Here is a 24,781-nt window from a genome sequence, read left to right as displayed (position 1 = left end):
ATCGCGAATGGGGCGCGTGCCTCGTGCTTTGAAATTGCGATTCCATAGTTAATTTATAGGTGTCACTGTTTACTTAGGCACCGTCTCGTGACGCGTCGGCAGGGGATGTCCAAGCGCAGAACCCCCCCCCCCCCCCCCCTTCCTTCCTTCCCAGCCCACCTCCCCTCGACGACAACGCCGCGAGTCGCAGCGGCAGCGCGCGCGGCGCGTTGGTACACGTGGAACGTAGGTGCACCTCGGACCCGCGAGGACACGAATTTAGGTCGCACAGCGGAGAAGCGGACACAAATGCGACGAAACAAACAGTGAGGAACGCGGCGTGGAGGACAGCATCGGGTTAAGCAAACACTGTCGATAAGGCCGAGGTAGACTCACCTGCAAAGCGGCGCGGCTCGGCGTGCGGCCTCCGCCCTCGTTGGCTCGCGGCGGCGCCTGCTGGCGCCGGCAGGCGCGTGGCTGCAAAAGCCATCCCCCCAACAGCGCACAGCACACACTGCACAGCGCCGGCACACGATGCCGCCGGCCACAGCACTGCACCACAGCGGTGCCCGCCGCCGATGCTGCCGCCGCCGCCGCAGGTCGACGACGGGCCGCGTGGCGCGCGCGCCCCTCTTCGAAGCGCGGCCGGCCAACGGCTCCCCGGCGGAGCGAAAGGGTTGCGCCGGCTCCGTCTGGCTCCGCAATCCACGCCACGGAACAGGCCCGGCCGCGCCGCGGGCGAGCCACCGCGGCCGTCTGCTAGGCCTAACCGTTCAAACTAAGCTGCTGCCTCGCTCTCACCGCTCTCTCCCTCATGGCGGCGGGAGCGCCGTGGCGCGAGCCGGGGAGGGGGAACCCAAACAGGCTTTCTCGCCAATGAACGCAGCGCGGCACCGCCATTTTTTATGCGTCCGTTCAAACGGGCCAATGGGGGCCCGCTTTTGGGCATTGAATGACAGCGCGCACTCGTGAAAATGGGGCGAGGAGGGTACCGGGGGGTGGCGGGGTGGCGAAGGGAAGCAAACCCAAGAAAGGGAAGACTAGCCTCGAAGCGGTGACTACATGGACGCGCGCGCGCGAGACGAACAAGAAAATGTACAGTTTCCGGTTCCGGCGGCGGCGGCAGAGCAGTTCTTCTATTCTTTTTTCCATCCCCCTTCACTCCCCCTCTTTCCTCCTCCCTTCTTCCCATCGGTCGACCGCACAGAGAAGCGTCTGGGTTTTCGCAGGCAGAGCGAAATCCGCAGTGCTCGCGCGGAGCGTCTGGGCATCTGTGTTTTTTCCCCGTCTGCGGCTCCCGTGTTACGCCATGAAATGAAGCCAGTTGTGCGGCTAGTTAAATGCTCCGGAGTGCTCGGAACGTGGGTACGTATGCGTGCCACCCTATTATCTGCATTCGCGCGAGGGCGACGCGACCGCGCGGGCGGCCATCTTTGACGACGCCAAGCCCAGCGTCAGCGCTAAAACGTCGTCACCCAAATGTCGATCGGCTACGCATGTGGCGCGAGAAGAGACGGCGATATTTCAACAATGCGGAGTGCTGTGCACGGCAACACTGCCTGAATCGTCTCGCGTGCTGCGGCGGAAATCTGTGCCCCTGAACGCGCCGCTCGCAGCCGTGGTATATGTGTCTGTGTGTGCGCAACGGCGATGCAGCTGGGCGTCGAGCGCTGAGTCGCGCAGCCCTGCAGTGCACGGAAGTTGTCATCTGAACCCATCCAGTTCACTGTTCTGTAGACGTCGGCGTGGCAGCACGCTGGCCTAAGCAAAGTTCTGCACATGTTTGGCGGTAGCCATACGAGTGCATACGTAACACTAAAAGAGCGATGAACGTAGTGCGGTCGCCATTTCACGAACGCGATCACGTAGAAAGTGTTAGCGCCCATTCAAAACGGGGGTCAAATTTCAATGTGCCGCTTGTTATTGCATTAAGAGAAAGGCGGGCAAATAAATATTTTCATTCATTCTGGCAGTTGCCTTTCAGTTCCTAAATTTTTGTATTCTTTAGCCTGAAGTGATAAAATTTTCATTGGAGTTGTTAATGATGTGTAATTGCATGGACCACGTGAGGTTGAAAGCGTGTACGTCGAATGCTCTGTTTTATAACTGTGCTGGTCTCGCGATGCCTGGTTTTACCTCAAATCAGGAACGGGCACTTTGCGTGATTACAGATGATCGGTTGCCGTTTAAGACTGCAAGAAGCCTTCAGAGTACAGAAATGATACATAAAAAGCCTCTCACAAAAATCTACACAAGCGCTGCAACGCTTTTGTGATTTTGTCTTCATAGGCAGTGGAAAACTTCTTATTGCATTCTTTCTTGTTAATGGCTGGTAAATTACAAACATTACGAGAAACTGTTGCTAGCCGTGCACGCCTATCTGTATTGGGCTTGTAATATGATTGAGAAAATTGCGACTTCCTTCACTAGAAAGAAGTAAAAGCAGGACGTACTAAAAATATCAGATGAGTTTTCCCTGGCATGCAGCCATATGGACCAATAATCAAAGATAGTAGTAAATTCGTTTAGTGAGTGAAAATGCTTTGGGTTATGTGCGTAACTCAATATGCAGCGCAATAATATTCGCTGCTGATATCACTGTTCGTGTAGTTTGCATATGATGAAGGCCTGAGGGCTATTTGAGTGCAGTGTATCACTTTCCAACGCCTTTCGCCAGCATAAACCTATATGTAAGTAAACGTGCGGCGCACGTATGCAAGCGATTTGAACATGCCTATATGCACTTCATCAGCTCATAAATACCGTTCATCCTGATATTTTCGGCTTCAGAATTGATCGAACTTGGACGCCAGTCTGAAATGTATTGCCGTAGTTCACGCGCGCAATTAGCCTTTAGTACACCAGTACACCATTCGCATCGTTATCTACAGTGGTCCGCGGAATCCTGCACATGGTGCCAACACTTATTTAAGCGCAAGTTGTAATGGGGAAAGGCTATTTGCTTCAATACATATAACGATGTGAGTGCATAACATTGTACACACCGCTGTTGGTAATGATGAAAGGCTATTCGCTTCAATACATGTAACGAAGTGGTGACTGCTTAACATTGTATACACCGCTGTTGGTAATAATGAAAGGCTATTTGCTTCAATACATATAACGATGTGACACACCTCTGTTGGTAAGCTGCATAACTCCGGAAAAATAAAACTGACCTGAGGATTAAAGAAACCGCATTGTGGCACTGTTAGCTGGCGCCTTAGTTCAAAGACAAATACAAAAATGCGAGAAGCGTCCTTCATTGTCAATTTTATTATAAAGGACGTAACCCCGAAAAGCTGGAATTTTGGAATGATTACTGAAGAAAAATTTAAAGACAACCTTGCCCGGATGTCAGATACGAAAAAAAAAAGTCCTGCAGTGGACGCGTTCGAACCCGTTTGTATAGGTCTTCATTAAAAAATTCGCGTGAGGCCTAAAACGACTGCAGCAAGCCACAGCTGTTTATGTTTGTGCATGAATTGCATATACTGAGGAAGTGGATATTCTGAGTGTTCGCTGTTAGATACTTTGTCATTGCATGAAAGTAAAGCCAACCGTTCTATAGTTATGTGGCACATAGAGTGAAGGGAAAAAAAGTAGCAATCTTCATGTTCTACATCTTCCTGAGAGAATACGTAATCGCACATACTGCATTGGCCGGGGAACGCCAGGAAATAAGTTCAGTGCTGTGAAGAAGCTGGCAGCATTCCACAGAACATAGCAGCCAGTTCACTTTAATGGAAGACTCATTTTCGCCGTCACGTCAGTTGTCACAACATACGTATATCAAAATCAGCGCCAGCATAAGAAACTCGAGCGACATGCCAGCAATGGTTTTCGAAGGTTGTACACCAGCCTCAAAAGCTTATGGAGCGCGGCCTTTATAAAGAAATTCCTGTGCATGCAGAGCGTGTTGCTTGATATTAACTGAAAAAAAGAAAAATTACATTGTAGAGTTTAACACCCAGAAGCGACACAAGGGCAATGTACGAGAGATGCCGCATAGTGATCGGCTCCGGATTAATTTAGACCACTTGGGGTTCTTTAACGTGCGCTGACATCGCACAACACACGGACGTTTCGGCATTGGTGGTCACAGCTGGAATCGAACCCAGGACCTTGGGTTCAGCAGCCGAACGCCAAAGCCGCTGCTGGTTCTCAGTGTAACATGCATGTGCACTCGTAGTTAGGCCGCGTGCAAAGGCGGTGATGAAATGAAGTTTTTTTGACCAATATTCCGTTCCCACAATTTCGGCATACGGCTGTAGCTTCTATAGACAGATTTGGCGTGTTGCAAGCATTTATGTCTTTGTATGGCTAACTCCTACTCCAACATAGCGAGTTCCTTTCATATATTAAACTGAATGAACAGTCCTCTATATTAGTGTCAGCGCGCGCTGCTTGAGTGTCTGAACTTTTTATTCAGACGCTGGGTTTTGTAACAGGAATCAGGAAGAGTCCTGCGGAAGAAATTGAAGCCTAAGCCATGTATCCCATACATCACCAGAAAGGACTGGCAGTACAGACCCAGACATCCGCTGTGTCGTTTTGGTCAAAATACGAGTAGGGCGTATACAACTGGCTTGCTGGGATAATCATTTCTATCACAAATCTGTCTTTTACATCTCCTAAGGGTTGTGCTATCAAAGGCGTGCAACTTCGATTACGTATAAGGCAAACCATGGTTTCCCCGGCTGTTCTTGGTAGCTCATCTGGCTGGGCATATACAATATTCTGGCCGAATATATGACGCTGCAGGTTGGGTGAAAGCAGCAGAGGACCTATTTTTTTTGCATTCATTTTGTTTCGGTTATTCAGATGCTTGCGTTTTTCGCACACATACCCTTGATGCAACGAGGCGGAATACCTGAAGTACACTACACAGCTCCGCAGGTGACGCCAAAAGAATGGGCTATGTCACTGATGACCCAGTGCAAAAGTAATTGCAAACTGAGGGGTCCAAAGGGACACAAAGGACTAATGAAGTTGATCTGTGTCAACAGGGTACCGGGTGCTGATCAGAAAGATACTATTCTCACCAAAAGCGGAGTTTTTGTGAGCTATATATAAAAGACAGAAAAGACGAAATACATGTGTCGCCATCAGCGGCCGATTTCACAACTAAAATGCCTGCGTCGACACCGATTATAGGGCACAGATCCCGGAGGCTACTCCACATCGCCATTCACTTCAAAGCGGTGGCAACCCGTCCTTTTCGGTAAGGACGTCACGAGATTGAATCGACTCTCGGGAAGATTTTCAAATCTGATTTTCTCGCCGATGAATGCCGGGCAAACGTCAGCTCATTCAGAAGGAGTCAGAGAATCAATTTTTGGTGGGGATAATAATTGGATGGAGTTGTTCTCAATTGGCCTTTAACATCGCAAAGCGAAACATGGGCTGTGAAGGACGCCGTATAATAGACGGCGCCACGGAAGAGATAAGAAACCGAAATTATAAGTCATGTGTAGAAGATGCTTAAAGATGGCAGCCTCAGTTTCTCAGGGATTCGAACACGTCATCCAGCAATTGTACTGAACGTCGGCAGGTACAGGAGCCGCTAATTTCATATGGGGGCGGCCGTCGTAACCGGCACACCAATTCTGGTTTGGGCTACAGCACCTCGACCATCCCTAAACACAAAACACTGTCCCATCTCCGAAATGTAGGTCATCAAACACCTATGAGAAATCTGTAAACCTGTTGCAATGTGTTAAGGATGAATTTAGACGTTTATCTAAATGTGCGTCGAGTGACCCACGAGCAGCTGTGAATACCACGGAATACAGCGTCAATAAAGGCAGACAGCGAGCTGCGTATGGTTGCCAGACTATAATGCTCGGACGACTCAATCTAATGCTTGCTTGCAACCGTATCTGTGCCGCGTCAGGCCAGCGACCACTACAGCCCTGCATCGTCGGAGCGGGAACATTCGCGGGCGCCTGTCTCACTCACTACCGAACCCTTCCTCGATGACGACGCAGCGAATGCCCCCCCCCTCCCGTCCTCCTATTTTTTTTCGCACGCACACACGGCGCGCCTGCGCAAGTGGCCCGGAGGCGAAGGCTGCCCGTCTGGCGGGAACCCGCTCCGTGAGGCGCAGCCGCTTCGTGATCGGGAGGCGAGGGGTGGCCATAAATTGGCCGCCGGGCTTTTTCGGACGCGATGCATTACAGCGCTGGCTGCGACCGCGCCTCAGGCGACCGTGCACTTGTATGCCTCCCCCCCCCCTCCCCCCCCCCCCCCCCCTCTCCTTCCAAGTTGCACTTCTCGTGCACTGCTGTATAGAATCGCAAGCACTGCGCTCGATCATCTGTGAGGATATGCTGGGAGCTATACAGGGTCTGCTTCGTGTGGACTGAACTATTGGCGGGCTCGAGTGATAGCGCAAAGTGTGCAGCACATGTGCGGATATCACGCAAGTCCGTCTGGAGGACCGGACTAACCATCAGCCAGCGGCTCCCGAATCAATCCGCCGTGCGCCCCCTAGTCGAGTTTACCGTGGCAGCTTCATTTACGACACGGGGAGCGCGTTTTCTTGCGCGTATAGTTACAACTGGTAGACCATTTATAAACCTTGTTTTGATAGGGCGTGACAGCAATTCGCGCGATACGTAAATCAACGCTGTTATAGTTTCATTTTGTTGCCGGGATGCTGTCGTTTCACTGGTTCTAAACTTCGGCAGAGATAATGTATTCTCTTTTCTCTCCTTTTTATCTTGACCCACTGATTTCTAACACCAGTCCACGAGGCTAATGCTTTTCGGCGTCTCGCCGGTGTATATCGAGCCTCGACCATTTCATTCTCATCTTGGGCATAAACGTATGTAAACTATATAGCTGCGTCTTAGCACCTTTTCCCTGTAAATGAGAGTATACATACTTCCAACTTTCTTCTGTTCATCCCAGACTTGCTATACAGCAAGCCAGACAAGCCTATATTTTATTTTCTTACGCGCGTCCGCAAGTAAGTTGCTATGACTGCGACGAGGACGAAATGGTAAAAAATCTTGTTCGTACAGGCCTGTGCCTCACGAAAGTACCAATGTTACAAGTATAGCTACACGCACCCCATATGAGCGCCGTTTCCGCAGCCCATGTAGGACAGTCTTTATTTAATTTATTTTTTTTTTGTGAAGATGCTTCTTTCCACCCACCTTCCGCCTCATTAGGCAGCATGTACAGTGTATGTAGCCGGCTGCCGACACAGCTTTCTATATACCTAATACGCTTCGCATACCAGCAGTAGAAGAGCAGAAAAACGAATCGGGAAAAGAATGATCACTATCAAAACGTATGCCCTAGGTCATCGTACTTCAGTAAAGGAATTTGTTCTCCGCGCAGAAAATTAATCAGTTTTTCACCCCCCCCCCCCCCCCCCCCACCGCTTCTTTTTGTTTCTAGGGGGCACAAAAAGTGAACTATAACAGGGTAACGGATCGCGACTTTGGAACAAGTCGTACTGACACGAGGATAGAGTAGAAATGGGAATGGCATTTGAATACGTACCCCGCGTGCACGAGCAGCGGACAAGCAATGCACTCGGTAGTACGTACGGGGGCTGTTCACTAAGTTTAGCCTCTGTAACGCATTTATGAATTGTTCATATCCAAAGTTTTCGCATTAAAAATAAAGCTTGAAATGTATTCTTTCGAAAGAACAGTTAATTCCTGGCGTTATGTCTCCACCAACAATGGGAAATATACTTTAACAAAACTTCGTGCTGGGCTAGTTGGTGGGACATAGTTGAAACTTGGTTCAGCGCAAAAGACGAACACAAAAAAAGGAAACGAAAGCCCTCCGTGTGTGTGTCGTTTCCTTTCTTTGTGTTCGTCTTTTGCGCTGAACCAAGTTTCAGCAACAACAATGGGAAACCTGCGTTTTCGATGCACTGCAGTGTTTGCATGCCGTTAGAGAAGAATGAGGCTGGCTGCTGGAGACACCAACTACGCATTGCATTAGCGAACTTACGGTCGGACACAAGCTTTGGCAATAGCGACAAGTCATATGGCACTAAGTCAGGACTATCTACAATTCTAACTATAGGTGCCTCATCAGCTAGCACTCGACATGACAACGCTTGGCCACACACTTGTTGGGAGACAACTGCTGTATTGAAGGAGCTGCAGTGCCGATATGTTATGCCTCCCTCACCCTATAGTCCATTAGCACAAAAGCCTAAGTCGGCGTCCATGGCACGATATTCCTCAGTGACCTCGCATGACGTCAGCAATAGACCATAAGATAGTGACGATATGGTATTCTAGATCACTATAGTGACGCGTCTACAGCACATATGAAAAAAAAAATCAAATTTCTTCCCAACTTGCTGGAAATTGAACCAAGGACCGTTAGATAGCATGTCAAGCAAGCAAACCATCGGCTATAAAAACGCATTGCTTCTTGGCGAATAAAGGTAAACCTAGTGTAACATGCGTTTCCTTACGACTCTATGCTAATGAGTAGGCGTGTCATTAGAAAGGAAGGAATCTTTAATGAACCTCGTAGCAGAGCTCGCGATGCGCCAATGCTTTCGCACTCGAAGAATGTAAGCAGTCTCATGTGCCCGCCGTAAGTTTTGTGGATGCCCCGGCTACCCACGAAGTGACCATGTTCACCCGCAGTAATGGCGTCATCAAGGCTTCGGCTACGACCGCCATACCGCTGCGACAAAGACGACATGGAGAGCAGTGAAAAATCTACTTGATGTACAGCAGAGCTAAATTTTTTGAAGGCGGAGAGTCCGGAACGTGATGGCCGGGGATCATGTCTTCAGCGATAGTGTGTAGCACAAATGAGCCCAGTCAGGCGCATTGGTTGTCTTCCCATAATTGCCGATTTGATGACTGTTTTTACTCAGTCATCTGCGCTGAAGATGGTATACTCCCATGAAGCTATACTATTGCACCATATGATGATCCTCTTTGAAATGTACAGGTCGTCAAGTGAATTAAGGTATGCTTGCTCACTTGTACGCGTACTCTTCAGGCAAGAGATTGAGTCATAGCAACAGGGAACAAACATTTACAAAAAAAAAAAAAAAACTTCGGAGAAAGCAAGGTTCGTAAGAATAATAATGCGTATTGCATAAATAAAACACAACTTCAAAATGAGGCGGACCCGTCAAAGCCAACGTGAGGCATATTGAACTTGGTGCAAAAATAAAGCCATTTAAGAAGTCAGACACAGCCAAAGACAGTCACATACAGATAAAACACACAAGGAAAAGAATCAAGGTGCCATTTAAGAGATGCATACCAACAAAACAAAGCAAAAGAAAAATGGTTTGGTTTATGGGGTTTAACGTCCCAAAGCGACTAAGGCTATGAGAGACGCCGTAGTGGAGGGCTCCGGAAATTTCGACCACCTGGGGTTCTTTAACGTGCACTGACATCGCACAGTACACGAGCCTCTAGAATTTCTCCTCCAAAGAAATTCTAGCCGCCGCGGCCGGGATCGAACCAGCGTCTTTTGGGTCAGCAGCCGAGCACCATAACCGCTGAGCCACCGCGGCGGCCAAAAGAAAAATAAACCAGATATAGAGAACAAGTGAGTATAAAAGAACAAAATTAATTAACGCAGTCTGGGTAAGCATACCAGAGGGTTGCAAAATTTAGCTTAAGTTCTTACCGAAATCTTTTAGCTTAACCTTAAAATTGACTTTGATGTAATCGGGTGGAAGGATATTTAAAGCAGTCCGGATATATATCGCCCGGATTCCTTTAGCAAATTCCTTAAGTGACATAGTGTGGCGATTTTCTTCATGTGCGACTTGGGACATAATTAAAACCACTATTCCAAAAGTGACGTGAGAAGACTGTGCGAAAAAAAAAAAAAGACGAAAAGAAGGCATTCTTAGGAAGCCAAACAAGGACCCATCTTTTGGGATCGTGCAGTTGAATGCTACGTTCTTCAAAAATCCCTTTTAGCACAGCCTCAATGAGTTTTTGGAGATGCACAGAGTAGTTTTTTCCAAAAAGAACTATGAGTAAACTTACAATGCTGCGAGGGCAAAAGCGACAATCTTACGAACAAACAAAGCAGGAGATTTGATATTGAACTTAAGCCATGATACATTGCAGAGCTCTGACCCCAGAACGCAAGTTCTGGCGGTGGAGTGGGCTGACAAAGTCGTCGAGGACTATACAATCTCGACCACTTAACGAGACCTCTTAGCACCGAGTTCTTTCCGACGAATAAAATGTGTTACAATCAATTGCAGAGCTTGCTACAAATGTACGTGATATTAGTGCTCCATATCAAATCACTGTCAAAATATACTCCAAATTTATAAAAAGTCCACATATTGAACAGGGCTAGAACAACAAAACAAAAACAGTGATCGGTATGCAAAAACAGGTAAATCTATCAAGGCCTGTTTACGGGGCGATGTCTTCTTTGTCTTAGAGGCGTTGACATGAATGCGGTGGTTCTTGCGGAACCACTTGACAGTCGCTGTAACGTTACCTGCCAGGGTCTTCATTTCTGTCCTGTGTTTGATAATAATAATAATAATAATAATAATAATAATAATAATAATAATAATAATAATAATAATAATAATAATAATAATAATTTTCTAACTTTTTAATTTCCTCCGAGGCGAAAAGGTGGTAGAGATGGCCTCGATGTAACCCCCGCCTCAATACGTATGTCGCTCCGGTGTGTGGCACTGCATTCTGCGCCAATGCATCTGGAAAGAGCAAAATGCATTCCGATGGCCCGCTTTAGTGCAGTGCTGTACACTTTTTAATATTTCCCCAGTGCGTCGTGTCACATTCCAACACCCCATGCAGCTCGTGACCTTCTGTTGCCTGTTTTTTTTTTTCGATTTCTTTCTTCGGTGTCGTACTGCTTGCCACAGTTATAGCTGGCGTAATTTTTCGTCCGAGTGGACCTTTACGTTCCAGTCCGTTGAAATAAGGCGGGCGGAGAAACTGGAAACATGAAAATAACACCCAGTCCCGTTCAGAGAGGGAGAGAACAACTTGGAGAAGCGACTCCTGTTGGCGCTGTTTCACACGGTTCGTCTGTTTTTTTTTTTTTTTTTTCCCCAGCTACACAGCGCTGGTTTTTCCCAGGGACTTTCGTCTTTGCTTTCTTTTCCTTTTCTGGGCCAGCATGCGAAGCGACCGTCCCTGTCCAAATGAGAGCGAGGCCCGTCGGCCGGCGGGACGGCCCGCGGTTATCGAACCCTGGCGCGTAGTACAACACCTTGTCGTCGCCATGGAGGAACGGGTCCAGGCGTGGGCTATCGCGGCTATTATCGGGCCCTGCCGGGGAAGGGTGGTATAGGAAGGACGCCCGCGGGCCTCGTATCTGCTCCCCGGGAATGAAGCCACAAACCCCTTTGACGACGGGGTCAACGAACAGCCGTCAGGCCGTGCGCGGCTGCAGCAGCCGCCGCTTCGCCTGCCGCTGCCGCTAGGTGCGTGCGTGCGCGCGCGTCAGCGGTGCGCATGCGCTGTGCGGCGGCCGCGACGCCTCCGAAGGTGCCCGTGCCGCCGGGGACGGCGCGGATGCCCTGGGGTGGCGGTGCGACGATCGCCGTGCGCTTATTGCAGCCCAGGGAATTGGTGAGCCTTCCAGACTTTCCAGAAACCCTGCTTATTGCGTTCACTCGCTACCCTGAGGGAAACATTTCGGCGTAATGTACAATGAAAAAATTGCGCGCAGAGCACTAACGAAGTTGGGGAAATGACAGCACTGTTCCTGTATTTGATGGGTATTGTTATCTTTGCACAGTATAATAACAGTACCTCGCTGTAGATTACACGATAAGGTAAGCGAAGCACATAACGGAATAGTGGGGCCGGCGATTGTGATTACGGGGTTTTCGGGGACATGCTGGCCGCAGCTGGCGCAAGACATGGTTAATCGGAGAACCTTTGAAGTATATCGCAAGTTTGTACTCGTGAAGAAAATCGAATGACACTCGCATCCGGCTTGTTTTTTGCAGCACTAAGTGTTGACGGGATGACACGGCGAATGTTCAGTTTCGCCTTGCTGTTTGCTGTAGTCAAGTGGCTGAAGTGACAATCGTAAATAATTTTTGCGCTTCACTAATACATTCAGCAGGTTCAACAGCGTGCGGCAAATTTTTCAGTCGTTTTTCAGCCGTTATCTTCTGTGTCCTACGTTATGCCCTGCGGCAAAAACCCCATCCAAGGTTAGCAGTATATGGCAATTAAATAAGATAAGAAATAAACTCATGTAATAGGCGCCCAATGACTTTCGGAGCCAAGCATGAACTGATTATTCTTCTTCCATTCGACTCTTGCTGGATGCTTCATATATAGGGTCGCGAGGAAAGAGGTATAGACCGTTGTACTATATTAAGTCTGTAGTAGCTCGCTTTTGAGGGTTAGAACGCTCTGATGCTGAGCAAGTCGATCAGTGTAACCTGTGTGAGATAACAAACTTGAAAGTTTGAGGAAACTGTGCTGCCCTTTCCTCAAATGACGTAGAGGAAATGAGTTATAGACTCATAATTAGACAACGGCGTCCTTGTTACTTTTGCATTATCATTAAATCGTCCACCATTAAGCAGCCGATCATCATCAAGCCTCACCGGGCTGGTATTTTGAACGACGTTTGCATGTTTGCGATTCTGCAAAGTGTAGGCGAACGCGGTGTTTTGTGTGTTATGCGCACAACACACACACACACACATAGAGTACGATGTTCAGTTCGTGACCGTTACTCTTTTAAACGAACTATATAGAGTAATGGCAAAGGAACAAAGTATGGTGTGCAGTGTGCATTTATTTAATGCCTTATTATAAAATAAGCAACACACTATTGTAGCGCTAAACTCGCCAGGTACTGAAGGTCTTTCAGGGAAATTTTAAAGAAAAGTGATGGTATTTTTTTTTTTTACATGGGAGTCAAAGTTGACCATTTTCTTCAATTTTTGACTCCAGGAAGTTAAAAGGCGCAACTATATATAAAAAAAAACTTATCTGTCTAGAAGTATGGTTTTTCCCTGGGGGTATAGTAGAAAGGACTGAACAGTACCGAGAAAAAGTTTCAGCGCCAAGTTTTAATCCCGTTTTGTCCAAGGGTCGTCCTGAAATGTACGTGCCTTTCTTGGAATAACGCATAACTTTTTGAGCAACGATTGCAACTTCTCGCCGTGAAATTTCACCTGAGAAAAAAGTTTATTCCGCTGCTTCATGCAGAAAAGCTTGCTTGTCAATTTACAAAAAAGGTTGACGCTCGACAAAATATTGTTTTGTTCTACATGGCTCCAAACGTGAAATTTCGTGAAGCCATTAAAGTTTTCCACCTGTTGTCGCACAATGCGGTTTTTCCCTTGAAAACTAAGGCGTTTCTTGCAAAAACTAAGGTCCACACCATACCCAGCAATTTCGGACAAAAGCATTATTGAGCTGGAAACGGTATATAACCGATTTTTTTTTTTTCATATAATACAAGATTTGACCACAGCAATCAATATATCTACAGATCACCCTACGACACTGTTGTACTTTTTTTTTCCATTACCGTTTTTGCTGTCATGAAAAGCTTTTCCCATGGGTCTTCTATGGCAGTCTTAACTGTTCGATGCGATCGAAGGAGACACTTTAAAAGAAATATTTTGCTACATATCAGAAGAATGGACCATTGTCTTCAATATTTTATTAACCGTGTCCTGCAATTTTCCAGTTTTCAAAAATTTTTGTCCGAGAATGTTGGACATGCTTTGTGATTACGTGTATTACTGGCACATTAAATTTCTTTCATTGGAAACAGCATCGAATGGCGATTATACAACCAGTAAGGCAGAAAATCAGCCCTATATGGCATGTGGTTGTGTTAACGGAGAGAAAGATGCAGCACGTGTTCGGGATGCCTTATGCTGGATTCCCTATACTCCCCTGCTCCCTACCGCTCCCTACGGTCAAGCTCGGCTGAATAAACGCTTTTTGACTGCCGTGAGGTAGACGACGACAACAAACCCACTTTGCTCGGGAACATTCGCATTAACAGCTAGCGCTGTAGAAATAAAAAAACAACGGCCGCGGGACCTCAACTACCTCAATTATACTCACTCACTCACTCACTCACTCACTCACTCACTCACTCACTCACTCACTCACTCACTCACTCACTCACTCACTCACTCACTCACTCACTCACTCACTCACTCACTCACTCACTCACTCACTCACTCACTCACTCACTCACTCACTCACTCACTCACTCACTCACTCACTCACTCACTCACTCACTCACTCACTCACTCACTCACTCACTCACTCACTCACTCACTCACTCACTCACTCACTCACTCACTCACTCACTCACGTGTGTGTGGCGACTGACGTTCGTAACTATTAATTATTACTCGAAGGTGACTCATATTGAATTAGAAATATTATAGCGCAAACAAAGACACGGACAAAAAAGAGAGGAAACACACACACAAGCGCTAACTGTCAACTGAATTTATTCGGTGAAAGCCACACCTTTTATAGGCCGAAGGATCGTGAGAGAAAAAAATGACAAAAATACAAAACAAGGGTTGAGTCAGAGCCATCAAATCGCGAGCGCATATGCAACCGAAAGTTCTTGCATAACTCTTGACCTGTAAAAGCACGCTCGTAACTGATCACACGTACATACAGTCATTACTGACATAAGTCGCGCTCCATGCATTATTGTTTCGTGACAAGGGTTGGACCTTTTCTGTCTAATGTTTGGTTCTCGTCGGAACACAACTGACGTCGTTCCCACCTCCCTCTGATCCACTTCGTAGCCGTGATGTCCTTCTTTTTCTTTTTTCTTGTGCATCCTCTAGCGAAATTAGTTTCGTGGCTTCGCCGCGCGCGCAGCGACGATTCTGTAGACAGATTCGTGAACAAGGTCTTGAGTTCGATTCCCAGTCGTGGCGGACGTATTTCATTGGAAGAGACGAAATGCCAAAGCGTCAGGCGCACGCTGACGAACATTTCTGTATAGCCTTGTCGAGGTAGATCTGGAGCTCAGCTCGGTGCGACTCGTTCTCTTTGGCAAGTGCCCTGTATAGCTGTAACACTATACCTGTAACACTGATACCTGTAGCACTGATACCTGTAACACTGTATACCTGTATGCTCTGTACACCTGTATGCACTGTATACTTGTACACACTATACGTGTAACAAGTTTTTTTTTTTTTTTTATTTCTCCTTCGGGCAACATACAGGTATTGCCCACGAGGCAAGACAAAAGGAGGTGCTAAACCTCCTGACTGGGTCTTGTCCTCGCCTGGGTACAGCAGCAGGAGCGGTATTGCATTGTACAACAACAAAAGGCTGTCTTTGCCATCGCTTACAAAACAGACGCATCATAAACAGTTCTTGTAAATATATACAGATAATAAAATAATAATACACACTAAATCATATATAAAAAAATGGTACAGTAAAGCAATACATTACGGTTGTTCGAACCGATACAGCATTCCCTGCTGAAAAAAAAAGCCCTACGACGCAACAACCCCACAGACCATCCACCACAGAACACCACACAATCTGCACGACACACCACTCCATCCGCACGACATATCATACGAATTGTATGGCATATCATACAGACCGCACGATATGCCACACAGACCGCACGACATCCTACTATGAACAATCTATGAGGCCACCGCACCACAGAACTCCCCCCCAGCAGGGTTACATCAAACAAAAACAGAAGTAAGCATTTTGTTAGGACACAACGTTAGACAAAAAGAAAGACGAACAGATGCGTTTAAAACCCCTGTGCGTGGAACTATTTTTAGCTGCATCTATTACAAACGGATGAGAATTACACATCAACATGATCTGATGCTCAATTGATTGTGTTCCGTAGTTAGTACGAGGCCTATTTACCACAACAGAAGTTTGACGCAAGCTGTAACCGGTAGATCTGTTTAGGTACGTGTTAAAAAAATTAATGTAATTTGTTTTTATTTCGTTATAAATAAACACACATATTTTGAGTTCATACATGATTTTCACAGGGATCATTCGAGACTGTGTATTTGCCGAGCAACTATTTGTGTTGTTTCCTGCAGGTAAAAGTAACCGAGCTGCACGCGACTGCAAGGCTGATATTTTTTCTAAGTCAGTTTTGTTACAAGTACCCCAGATAAGAAGACAATAACTGATGCGAGAATGGATAAGAGAGAAATACAACTGTCTTTTCAGCGAGCAAGGTATAAGATCTCGAAGCCGGGAAAGCATACCAATAGCTCTCGCTATCTTGACACGGGTGTGGTCTATGTGGTCGCTCCAGCCTAGGTTGTGATGGAATTTAACTCCTAGAAAGGAATGGGAGCTGACACGTTCAAGGTAGCAAGAGCCGTAGCGAAGCTTAAAATCGTAATCTATTGGTTTGTTTTTTGCACAAAAAAGCATAAATTTAGTTTTTTTCTCGTTGAGTTCAAGACTATTTAAGTTTAGCCATACACTAAGATTTAATAGCCACGTGTTAGCAGTGTTTTCAAGTTCATTAAGATTTGTTCCAGAGAAGAATACATTCGTATCGTCTGCATATAATACTATGTCATCAGTTTGAGGAATGTTAACTATATCGTTTATATAGATCAAGAAGAGCAAAGGGCCTAATATAGATCCTTGCGGTACACCATATTTTACATTCCTTGGGTTTGATTTGTAGCCATGTAGGCATACGAACTGAAAACGCGACTCAAGGTAACTGCGCATGAGTTGAAGTGCTATGCCCCTAATTCCACATATTTCCAGTTTTCTTAGCAAAATATGATGTTTGATGGAATCGAAGGCTTTGCGAAAATCTAGAAATATTCCAACGGTGTACAGCTTATCCTCAATATTTTTAATTATTTTATTTTTTATTTGTACGAGAGCCATTTCAGTTGATCTTCCTTTCTGGAACCCGTACTGCTTTGTTGATATGATGTTTTTTGCAACAAAAAAGTTGTTGAGGCGTTTGTGTATGACACGTTCAATCACTTTCGAAAAAAGAGGCAAAACTGAAATCGGCCTATAGTTGTTCAGGTCACTGTATTTTCCTCCCTTGTGAATGACGACGACACGAGCTATCTTCATTTTCTCAGGAAAGATTCCCGAAGCGAGTATGCGGTTGCAGATGTAAGCGAGCGGTTTTGAGATTAAGTGGGCAGTTTCTTTTATAGGTGCGGCTTTAATGTCGTCGTGGCCAGCTGCCGATCGGTTATCGAACGAGTTTATTATAAGGTTTATCTCATCCTCAGAAGTGGGCGTTAAAAATGCACTTTCAAGCAGCGCCTGCCCTATATATCTCTCCAGACTGCTGTGAGGCAATGAAAGAGATGAAAAGTTTCCAGCACCTGCGTTAGCTAGATGATCATTGATAAGGTTAACTAAGTTTTGCTCCGAATAAGTGGCTCCATTTATAACTAATTCAAATGGTATACCAGAAACGTGCGTGGCGTTTAGTTCATTGAATTGTTTCCATGTTTTTCGGGGGTTATCTGCGCACTTTTCGAACTTATGTTGATAGAATCTACACTTGGCTTTCTTTAAGTCAGAGCTAAGTTTGTTTCTGAACCGCTTGAATTCTTGCAGCTTTGCAATATCACGCGTCCGCAGAAACTGTTCGAACAGCTTATCCTTGTGTTTTATGCGCTTAAAAAGGTCATTCGTAATCCATTCTTTTCTTGCTTTCTTGTGCCGAACAATTGTTGTGAGGGGGAATGCAGCATCGTAACAAATTTGTAATTCGGACATAAAAATATCGTAGGATACAGATGGATCGGGTTCCTTATATACGTTCGCCCAGTTCAAGTTTTCAACAAGTGAATGAAAGGTCTTTTTTCTGCCGTCATTGATGATACGGATAGTATTATTTGTGCATTGTGTACGTGTGGCGATCGGTAATGCTACAAAAATTGGTAGATGATCGCTCAGTCCTGAACAAAATACACCGGAGCAACTAGCAGACTTAGAAAAATCTGTGAAACATAAGTCGATCAGAGTACTTGTATTCGATGTGACTCTCGTAGGCTGTTCAATGACGTTCTCACAACCATTTTGAAGCATAATTTCAAGAAGTTGAACTTTAGCAGGGTTATTAGAGTTAAGATCGATATTAAAGTCCCCTATGATCACTACATGCCTCTTCCGGGAATTGACAAAATCCATGAGTGATTCAATGTAGTTTAAAAAAATTGACAGCGTGCCCTGGGGCGGTCGGTAGACGCATACGATGGCAATGTTTTTGCACATGATGGCAACAGTGGCAAAGTTTCAAGTTGTTATAAGAAACCCTCTTGTAACTAGCTCAGCTACATGTTCATAATTACTACGCCTTAGGGGTTGCGTAAATGTATTTGCACGCTACGTACTAGTGCATACCAAAGGAACTGAGTGGCTTTACTGTTGTAGGCCAGCATTGTAGGCCAGCAATGAAATCAGCTTGGTAGCAATTCACTGACACTCGCATTCATTGTGAGCTGCAACGGCCGGGACGCTCTCTGCCATCTTTCTTCTTTCCATCCGCGCCTATCTCTGACGACGCGGTTGAGGTGGCCACATACTGAGCGGGATAGTTACTGCACCTGCATAATTGTTTGTCTTTAAATAACCTCTTTCGCTCTCCCGGGGCGCGCCCGCGTTGTAGAACAGCAATATATGAAGAATTGTGAGACGCAGTCTTATTTGGAACGGTGACGCATCTCCTTTCGGAGAGAGAGTGATTGATTAATGCACCTGCATATTGCAGGCAATAGGAAGTGCGACTGTGAGGACAGTGTCGGCAAATTAATTCGCTATTTTATTGTCTTTACATCACTGAAAGCAATGGAATTGCAGGGAGACATAAAGTTTAGTTTTTGGCCACATAAGTGGCGAATTAGTAGCATTGTACAGCGTAACTGTAAGCTGGAAAAAAGCATCATTGATGAGGGAATCAAAGGGGGGGGGGGGGGGGGGGGGGCGAAAAAATACATGGTTCAATTGGTACGAAACTAACCGCTACAGTGTACCTGACAGACCAATTTTGTTGCTTAGGCAGACAGAATGATGTAACCGCTCTGATGCCTTTACGTCACGTTGTGGAGCACTCTGGTGAGCCCGTGCGTGTGTGCGTGTCTGCGTTCGCGCCTGCGTGCGTTGACATTGAAGACAAAAGGTTGAAACTAAATTGATACTTTTTTCATCATTCCAAGTGAGGTGTTCGCGTTCAAGGCATCATAAATGATTCAGTAACTCGCAACCTTCTTATTTGCCCAGGCTACGCCAAATAAACGAAAAGGAGAATAACCCCACATATCGGGCTAAACCCTCGCCAAACCCTGGCCTATCCTCCTCGTATGTGTGCCCCACACTGCAGAAGCCAACAACAACCGCAGAAACCGGGCAAAAGTAGCCTCGGCAGCAAGGAGTAGTCCCGTCGATGAAGTACACTCTGGAAATAATCACTTATATTTGGGAGCCGCCAGCCCAGCCGCACTGCTTTCCGTCTTTCCGGCACAGTAATAACCGATATAATCGGCTCCATTTCGCCTCATCAGTGTCATTTTACTGCCATCCCCGCCGTGCAGTAGTACGCGCACGATTGCGGCGGCACTTCCCTTCCCTTCGGCGCTTACCTCCTGACCCTTTCGTCTTTTCTCCCTCCTCCTCCTCCTCCTCTCTGCATCTCTCGCGGGGTCGCTCGCGTCTGGCGCTCCCGGCGAGGCAAGGTCAGCCGCCGTCTGCTGCCGGGTTTTTCTCGACGCCCGACGGCAGCAGCCGCGGCGCGAACTAAATAAAAGCGAATCGCGAAGTCTCTCGCTAGAAGGATAGAAAGAAGAGAGGACTAAGAGGAGAACACGAAGAGGAGAAGGAAGTAAAGAGGCAAACGAGCGATCCCCCGGCGGACGCGACGGCGTGCGCGCGCGCGCGCGCGCGCTACTACCGCCTCGCGCCATCGATTTATTTTGCTGCCCTGCCATTGTTGCGCTTGTCTGGCTCGGCGCGTTCGGGGGCTTCCGTGGATGGCTGTGCTGATTCTGCTGCTGCCGACGCCGCGAGAGACGGCTTTCGGTTACGGCCGGTGCGGGAACCGCGTTGCCTTCAATTGACCGTGGCCGCTGTCCACTGTTCTCCAACTGGAAGCGATCTTATACTCCGGCCTTATCACGGCGTGAGTGACGCTTTCACTGGGGGCAAGCGCGCGGGTCTCTATTTATTCCTTCTCTCGTCGTAGTTTAGCAAGTCTTCCGTACTGAATGTGACGTCGGGGTGGTCGGAAAGGGATCATGAATGGTGACAGCGAACTCTCGCTGCTCGGTCAGCACGTGGGAGCAGTTAGGGAAGCCATGTACCGCGTTGAAACAACTACGTATTGAAATTACCGTGCACCGAGCGTTTGGGAACACAGTTACGTTCGTGACGTTTCAGAGAATATCGTGACAAAAAGAATAGGCAACTGTTCCCGTAGCATGAAACGGGGGAAGCCTCAGCGCGCTCAGTATTCATCCAAGACATTATGTGGACCCGCGCCAGAATTCATTCTTGAACCTTTTTTCGAAGGAAAAAACGGGGCACAAACGTGGAGGCTAACGAAAAGAGTTCTGATTAAGTTAAGGACAACGCAGTGAGCTATGGAAAGAAAATTTATAGGTGTAACGTTAAGAGACCGGAAGCGGGCAGAATGGGCTAGGGAACAAACGCAGGTTAATGACATCCTAGTCGAAATCTAGGGGAAGAAATGGGCTTGGGCAGGGCATGTAATGCGAAGGCAAGATAACCGCTGGTCCTTTAGGGTAACGGAGTGGATTCCAAGAGGAGCCAATTGTAGCAGGGGCCGGCAGAGGGTTAGGTGGGTGGATGAGAAGTGTGCGGGGTTAAGGTGGCCGCAGCTGGCAAAGGGCAGTGTTGATTGCAGAGACATGGGAGAGGCCTTTGCCCTGCAGTGGGCGTGGTCAGGGCGATGATGATTATCATCATCATAAGCTAACCTATGATCTGTGCTTGATCCCAAACAAGCAAGCAGTTTGATCGAAACGCTCTGTGTACATATAACAGAGAAGGGACCATGGCTTCAAAGTTAAGGAGTTTCTATTTACGAGTGACACTTTTCATTATTTGTTTTTCGTTCGAACAATTCTTCAATGGAAGTTTTCATCGCCTGGAGTTCTTTCAACCTCATCAAACAATGCATTCTTCCGCGCACTGTGTGCTTAATCTAGCTATGTATGTTATAGTGTTCTTATGTTGTTGTTGTATTAGGTTCATTTTACATACTAGCGTTTCGGCATCCCTCCCCCTGTTGTAATTCCATTAATACGATGCAGATAATAAATGAATTAATTAAATGAAGCTGTACCGGCGCCATAGGCAGCAGATGCACTGCTTTGTCAAGCTATATACTGGCGTCCTAACCAGCAGCTTTACTAGTCTGTCAGACTGCACTAGGCAGCCGATTCTGTGTTTTGTCTAGCTGGACTGGGGCCCTAGGCAGCAGTTTACTCCTTTTTCAAGCTGTACCAGCGCTCTAGACAGCAGCTTGAGTGATTTTTCAAACTGGACCAGTGCCGTGGGTAACATCTTCACTGCATTTTTCAAACTAGACTGGCCTGGGTAGCAGCTCACTGCTTTTTCTTTCAAGTTGGACCGCGCGCCTGGGTCAGCAGCTTCACAGCTTTGTAAAGCTGTACCGGTGTTACAGGCAGCAGCCTCACTGCTTTTCCAAACTGTCATCATCATCATCATCAGCCTGACTACACCCACTGCAGGGCAAAGGCCTCTCCCATGTCTCTCGAATTAATCCTGTCCTTTGTCAGTTGCCGCCACTGTATCCCCGCAAACTTCTTAATCTCATCCGCCCACCTAACTTTCTGCTGTCCCTTGCTACGTTTGCTTTCTCTTGGAATCCACTCCGTTACCCTTAAGGACCAGCGGTTATCTTGCCTTCGCATTACATGCCCTGCCCACGCCCATTTCTTCCTCTTGATTTCAACTAAGATGTCATTAACCCGCGTTTGTTCCAAACTGTAAACTGTAAAACTGTAAACCAAACTGTAACCCATACTGTAAAAGCTCCCAATAGGCTCCAGCTTGATTAATTTGTGTACCGGCGCACCACCAGCTTTTTGGCTACCTGGTTGAGCTGTACCGGCGCAGTAGCCTCACTGCTTCTTCAAGCTGCTGCCCCTGGGCGCTGGTACGTTGCGTATCTTCGCGTTCGGTCTAACACCGCCGGCTGCACAGGTTCCGGAGCGTCAGAAGCTTCAGTGCACTTTCGAACGGGCTCCGTGCTGACATTTCATTTATTCATTTCATTTATTAATTTTTAGGCAATACAAGTATTGCCCACGAGGCAAGACAAAAGGAGACTATTGGTCTCCTGACTAGGTCTTGGCCTCGCCGGGCGCAGCAGAGGCAGCAGTACATAACATATCACCTTAAGCATACATCCTAATCACGATCGGATCAGATGATTATATAATCCTACATGCAATATACATATCCACAAGCTGCTGCAGCTTGTGCATATGCGATCGTAAAGACTACAAAAGGAATCGCATTTCTGAAATTAGTCTTATGAGGAAAAAAAAAAGATGAATGGACGGGTTGTGAAGGAATCTGCTGTGCGTTTGCGCTGTCAAGTAGTACAACCAACAGTTAGACTGAACGTGAACAAAAATAGCAGAGTGAACTTAATGAAAAACGGCATGTCCCACTTGGCTCGGTGAAACACTATAAACTGCCTGATTCTTTTGTACCGCGTGCTGGAGTCAGTCATATTACCCTTGGTATGGTCGCTATAAAATTCTCCGTCAGTGCTTCACAAGCAATTCCAGAGCCAAAGGAAGAGTTAACCCACGTTTACAATAGCGGAAACGGGGACGTCGCATAATCGTCTTGGTGCCCACTATAAAGAACATCTGGCTGGTCCAAATCAGTCAAGACCACTATGCTGTGGCCCTTATTCATTATGTGCTGCCAACAATGCCATCTTCCCTACCCTCTCTCTACTATGATTCGCGTCTATCAGCACAAACGACGTGCTGAAAAGCAACCACACTCTGTACATTGTATACCAGTGCAGACTAAGAACGCCTGGAACTCATCTGACACGTTCCGCGGGCAAGCTCGTTCTTCTTGGCCCTGGAAGCGCGGCAGCAACGGCTCGAAGCGGGTTGGAATCAGGGAGAGAGAGAGAGAGAGAGAGAGAGAGAGAGAGAGAGAGAGAGAGAGAGGAACCAACACGCTGCTACGACAGCAGGGTCAACGGCACTCGCACACCCCCGTCTCGGCCGCAGACACTCGCGGGCGGCTGCTGCTCCTCAGGCGGGCACGCGCGCCAGCGTCCGTCGTCATCATTAGGCGGCCGGGACTCGTCGTCTTAGCCCGCGCGACGAACACAATAATCAGGCGACGACGACGAGCGCCGTAATTGCTGCAGTACGCCGCCGTCGCCGCTGCTGCCCAAACATGCACGCGCGCGGACTTACGTTCGCGCGCAGACTACGCATTTTGCGTGCGTGTGCTGTAGCCATGTTCGGTTCAAGTGCGCGTTAGAGGGGGAAGCAGAAAGGGAGTTGGGCCCACTAGACAGCGTGTCTGTGCAAGCGCGTGCCGGCGGGACGAGACGGGACTGCCGACATACTGGTGCTGCCAGCGCTATTAGCGCGGAGCGGACCTGCATGATCTGTCTGATGGGCCGGATGCGAGAGCGCGGAAAAGAAAACGCTATCCAAGAGGGAAACTCAGGATGCGTGGTTTTAGTTACTTAACCTGGCATGTGGCATAGACGGTGCCCATATTTCGCGTGTTTCAGTGTGTCGGAGGCTTATGGCGTCCCCTTCGTTCATGTCATCATCTATAATGGTCCTGTTCTGCTCCGACAGATGGAAGCGATGCAGGAAACGGCGTCATTTTGCTGTTTGCGTGTTCGCTGTCATAAATTACCTGTGGAGATGTGGCTATATCGGACTGCAACCCTTGTGAAAGTATAGATAACCCCGCCGCATTTGGCAAGGGGTAACGTCACGTCAGTGATGATGACTAACATGAAGATCCTTGAGATCATCACACAGCACCGAGAAAGGCACTTCGACGACGCCATTAAATTAAGCCACTGTAGAATTTCCATACTGCAAGAGTGCTACGTTTTCTTTTTCTTTTCTTGCTGAGGTAAAGGTCTCTTTATGCATTGGAAATCTCACGTTACTGTATAGAAGAGCAGGCAGAAGTATCCATTGTCTAGTCGGGGGTTCGTGTGCTTCTTGTGCGCTGTTCGCTGCGCACTGAATTTCGCTCCTCTCGCTTCATCTCGGGCTCTAAAAAGTTCGGTCCAGCACAGCACGACATTCACATAATAAACTACGCTACCCTTCCTCACGAGCGTCTCTGCCACATAACTCCCGTGCACTGTGGCTAAGCCACACATGTCGCCGCCAAATGCTTCTTGTTGTCAGCGGCTTACTTGTATTGCAGCGGTCGATATAAAGTGGGGTTGCTAAAGCTACAGTGGCTCTAGAGCTGCAGAGTAGGTAGACTGCCTGTTATGCGTGCGAAGTAGCTCATTTTCGCATGCATGCGCATGCATAGCAATTGTCTGTGCAGTGCTGTCGCGCCCATTCGCATTGCTGAAACTTTAGCTGAACACTGTACTGCACTGTACTGTCTGCAGTCTATCTCGACGACAAAAGCAATGCTCACTTTGCACTCATGTTTCGCATTTGTTTCCTTCCTTACTGCGCAGATGGCGCCCCTGTGCCAGCCATGGAAGCAGTACGTGGGCAGCTCTGGAACTGCCGTTTCGTAGGTAACATTTGCATGCCGAATAAACTCTTTTACGCACTGCA

General features: G+C 47.3%; 1 protein-coding gene and 1 long non-coding RNA gene across 6 annotated transcripts in view; one reads left to right on the top strand and one right to left on the bottom strand.

Moving 5' to 3' along the window:
* Nucleotides 1-24,781, bottom strand: part of LOC149340904 (uncharacterized) — a 347,683-nt gene that overhangs the window by 173,479 nt on the left and 149,423 nt on the right. The window contains exon 1 of one of the 5 annotated variants that reach the window (XR_016283662.1): nt 376-5,616. The exons of 3 other annotated variants lie outside the window; for them this stretch is intronic. Coding sequence is in view for 1 of the 2 variants with exons in the window: in XM_089549828.1 (XP_089405954.1) it covers nt 376-469 (94 nt within the window). In the remaining variant the exon portion in view is untranslated. Of the gene's footprint in view, nt 1-375; nt 5,617-24,781 lie in introns of those variants that run through there. One more of the 5 variants, XM_089549828.1, reaches the window with a different exon arrangement.
* LOC149340905 (uncharacterized) lies at nt 1,074-24,781 on the top strand. The gene is made up of 2 exons (XR_016283663.1): nt 1,074-1,344; nt 24,679-24,781. It is a non-coding gene; the product is annotated as an uncharacterized LOC149340905 (long non-coding RNA).

This window comes from Amblyomma mixtum, chromosome 6, assembly GCF_055824585.1.
Source record: "Amblyomma mixtum isolate Tamu chromosome 6, ASM5582458v1, whole genome shotgun sequence".
Lineage (NCBI taxonomy): Eukaryota > Metazoa > Arthropoda > Arachnida > Ixodida > Ixodidae > Amblyomma > Amblyomma mixtum.
Note: the sequence above shows the minus strand (reverse complement) of the source record. Positions and strands in the feature narration are given on the sequence as shown.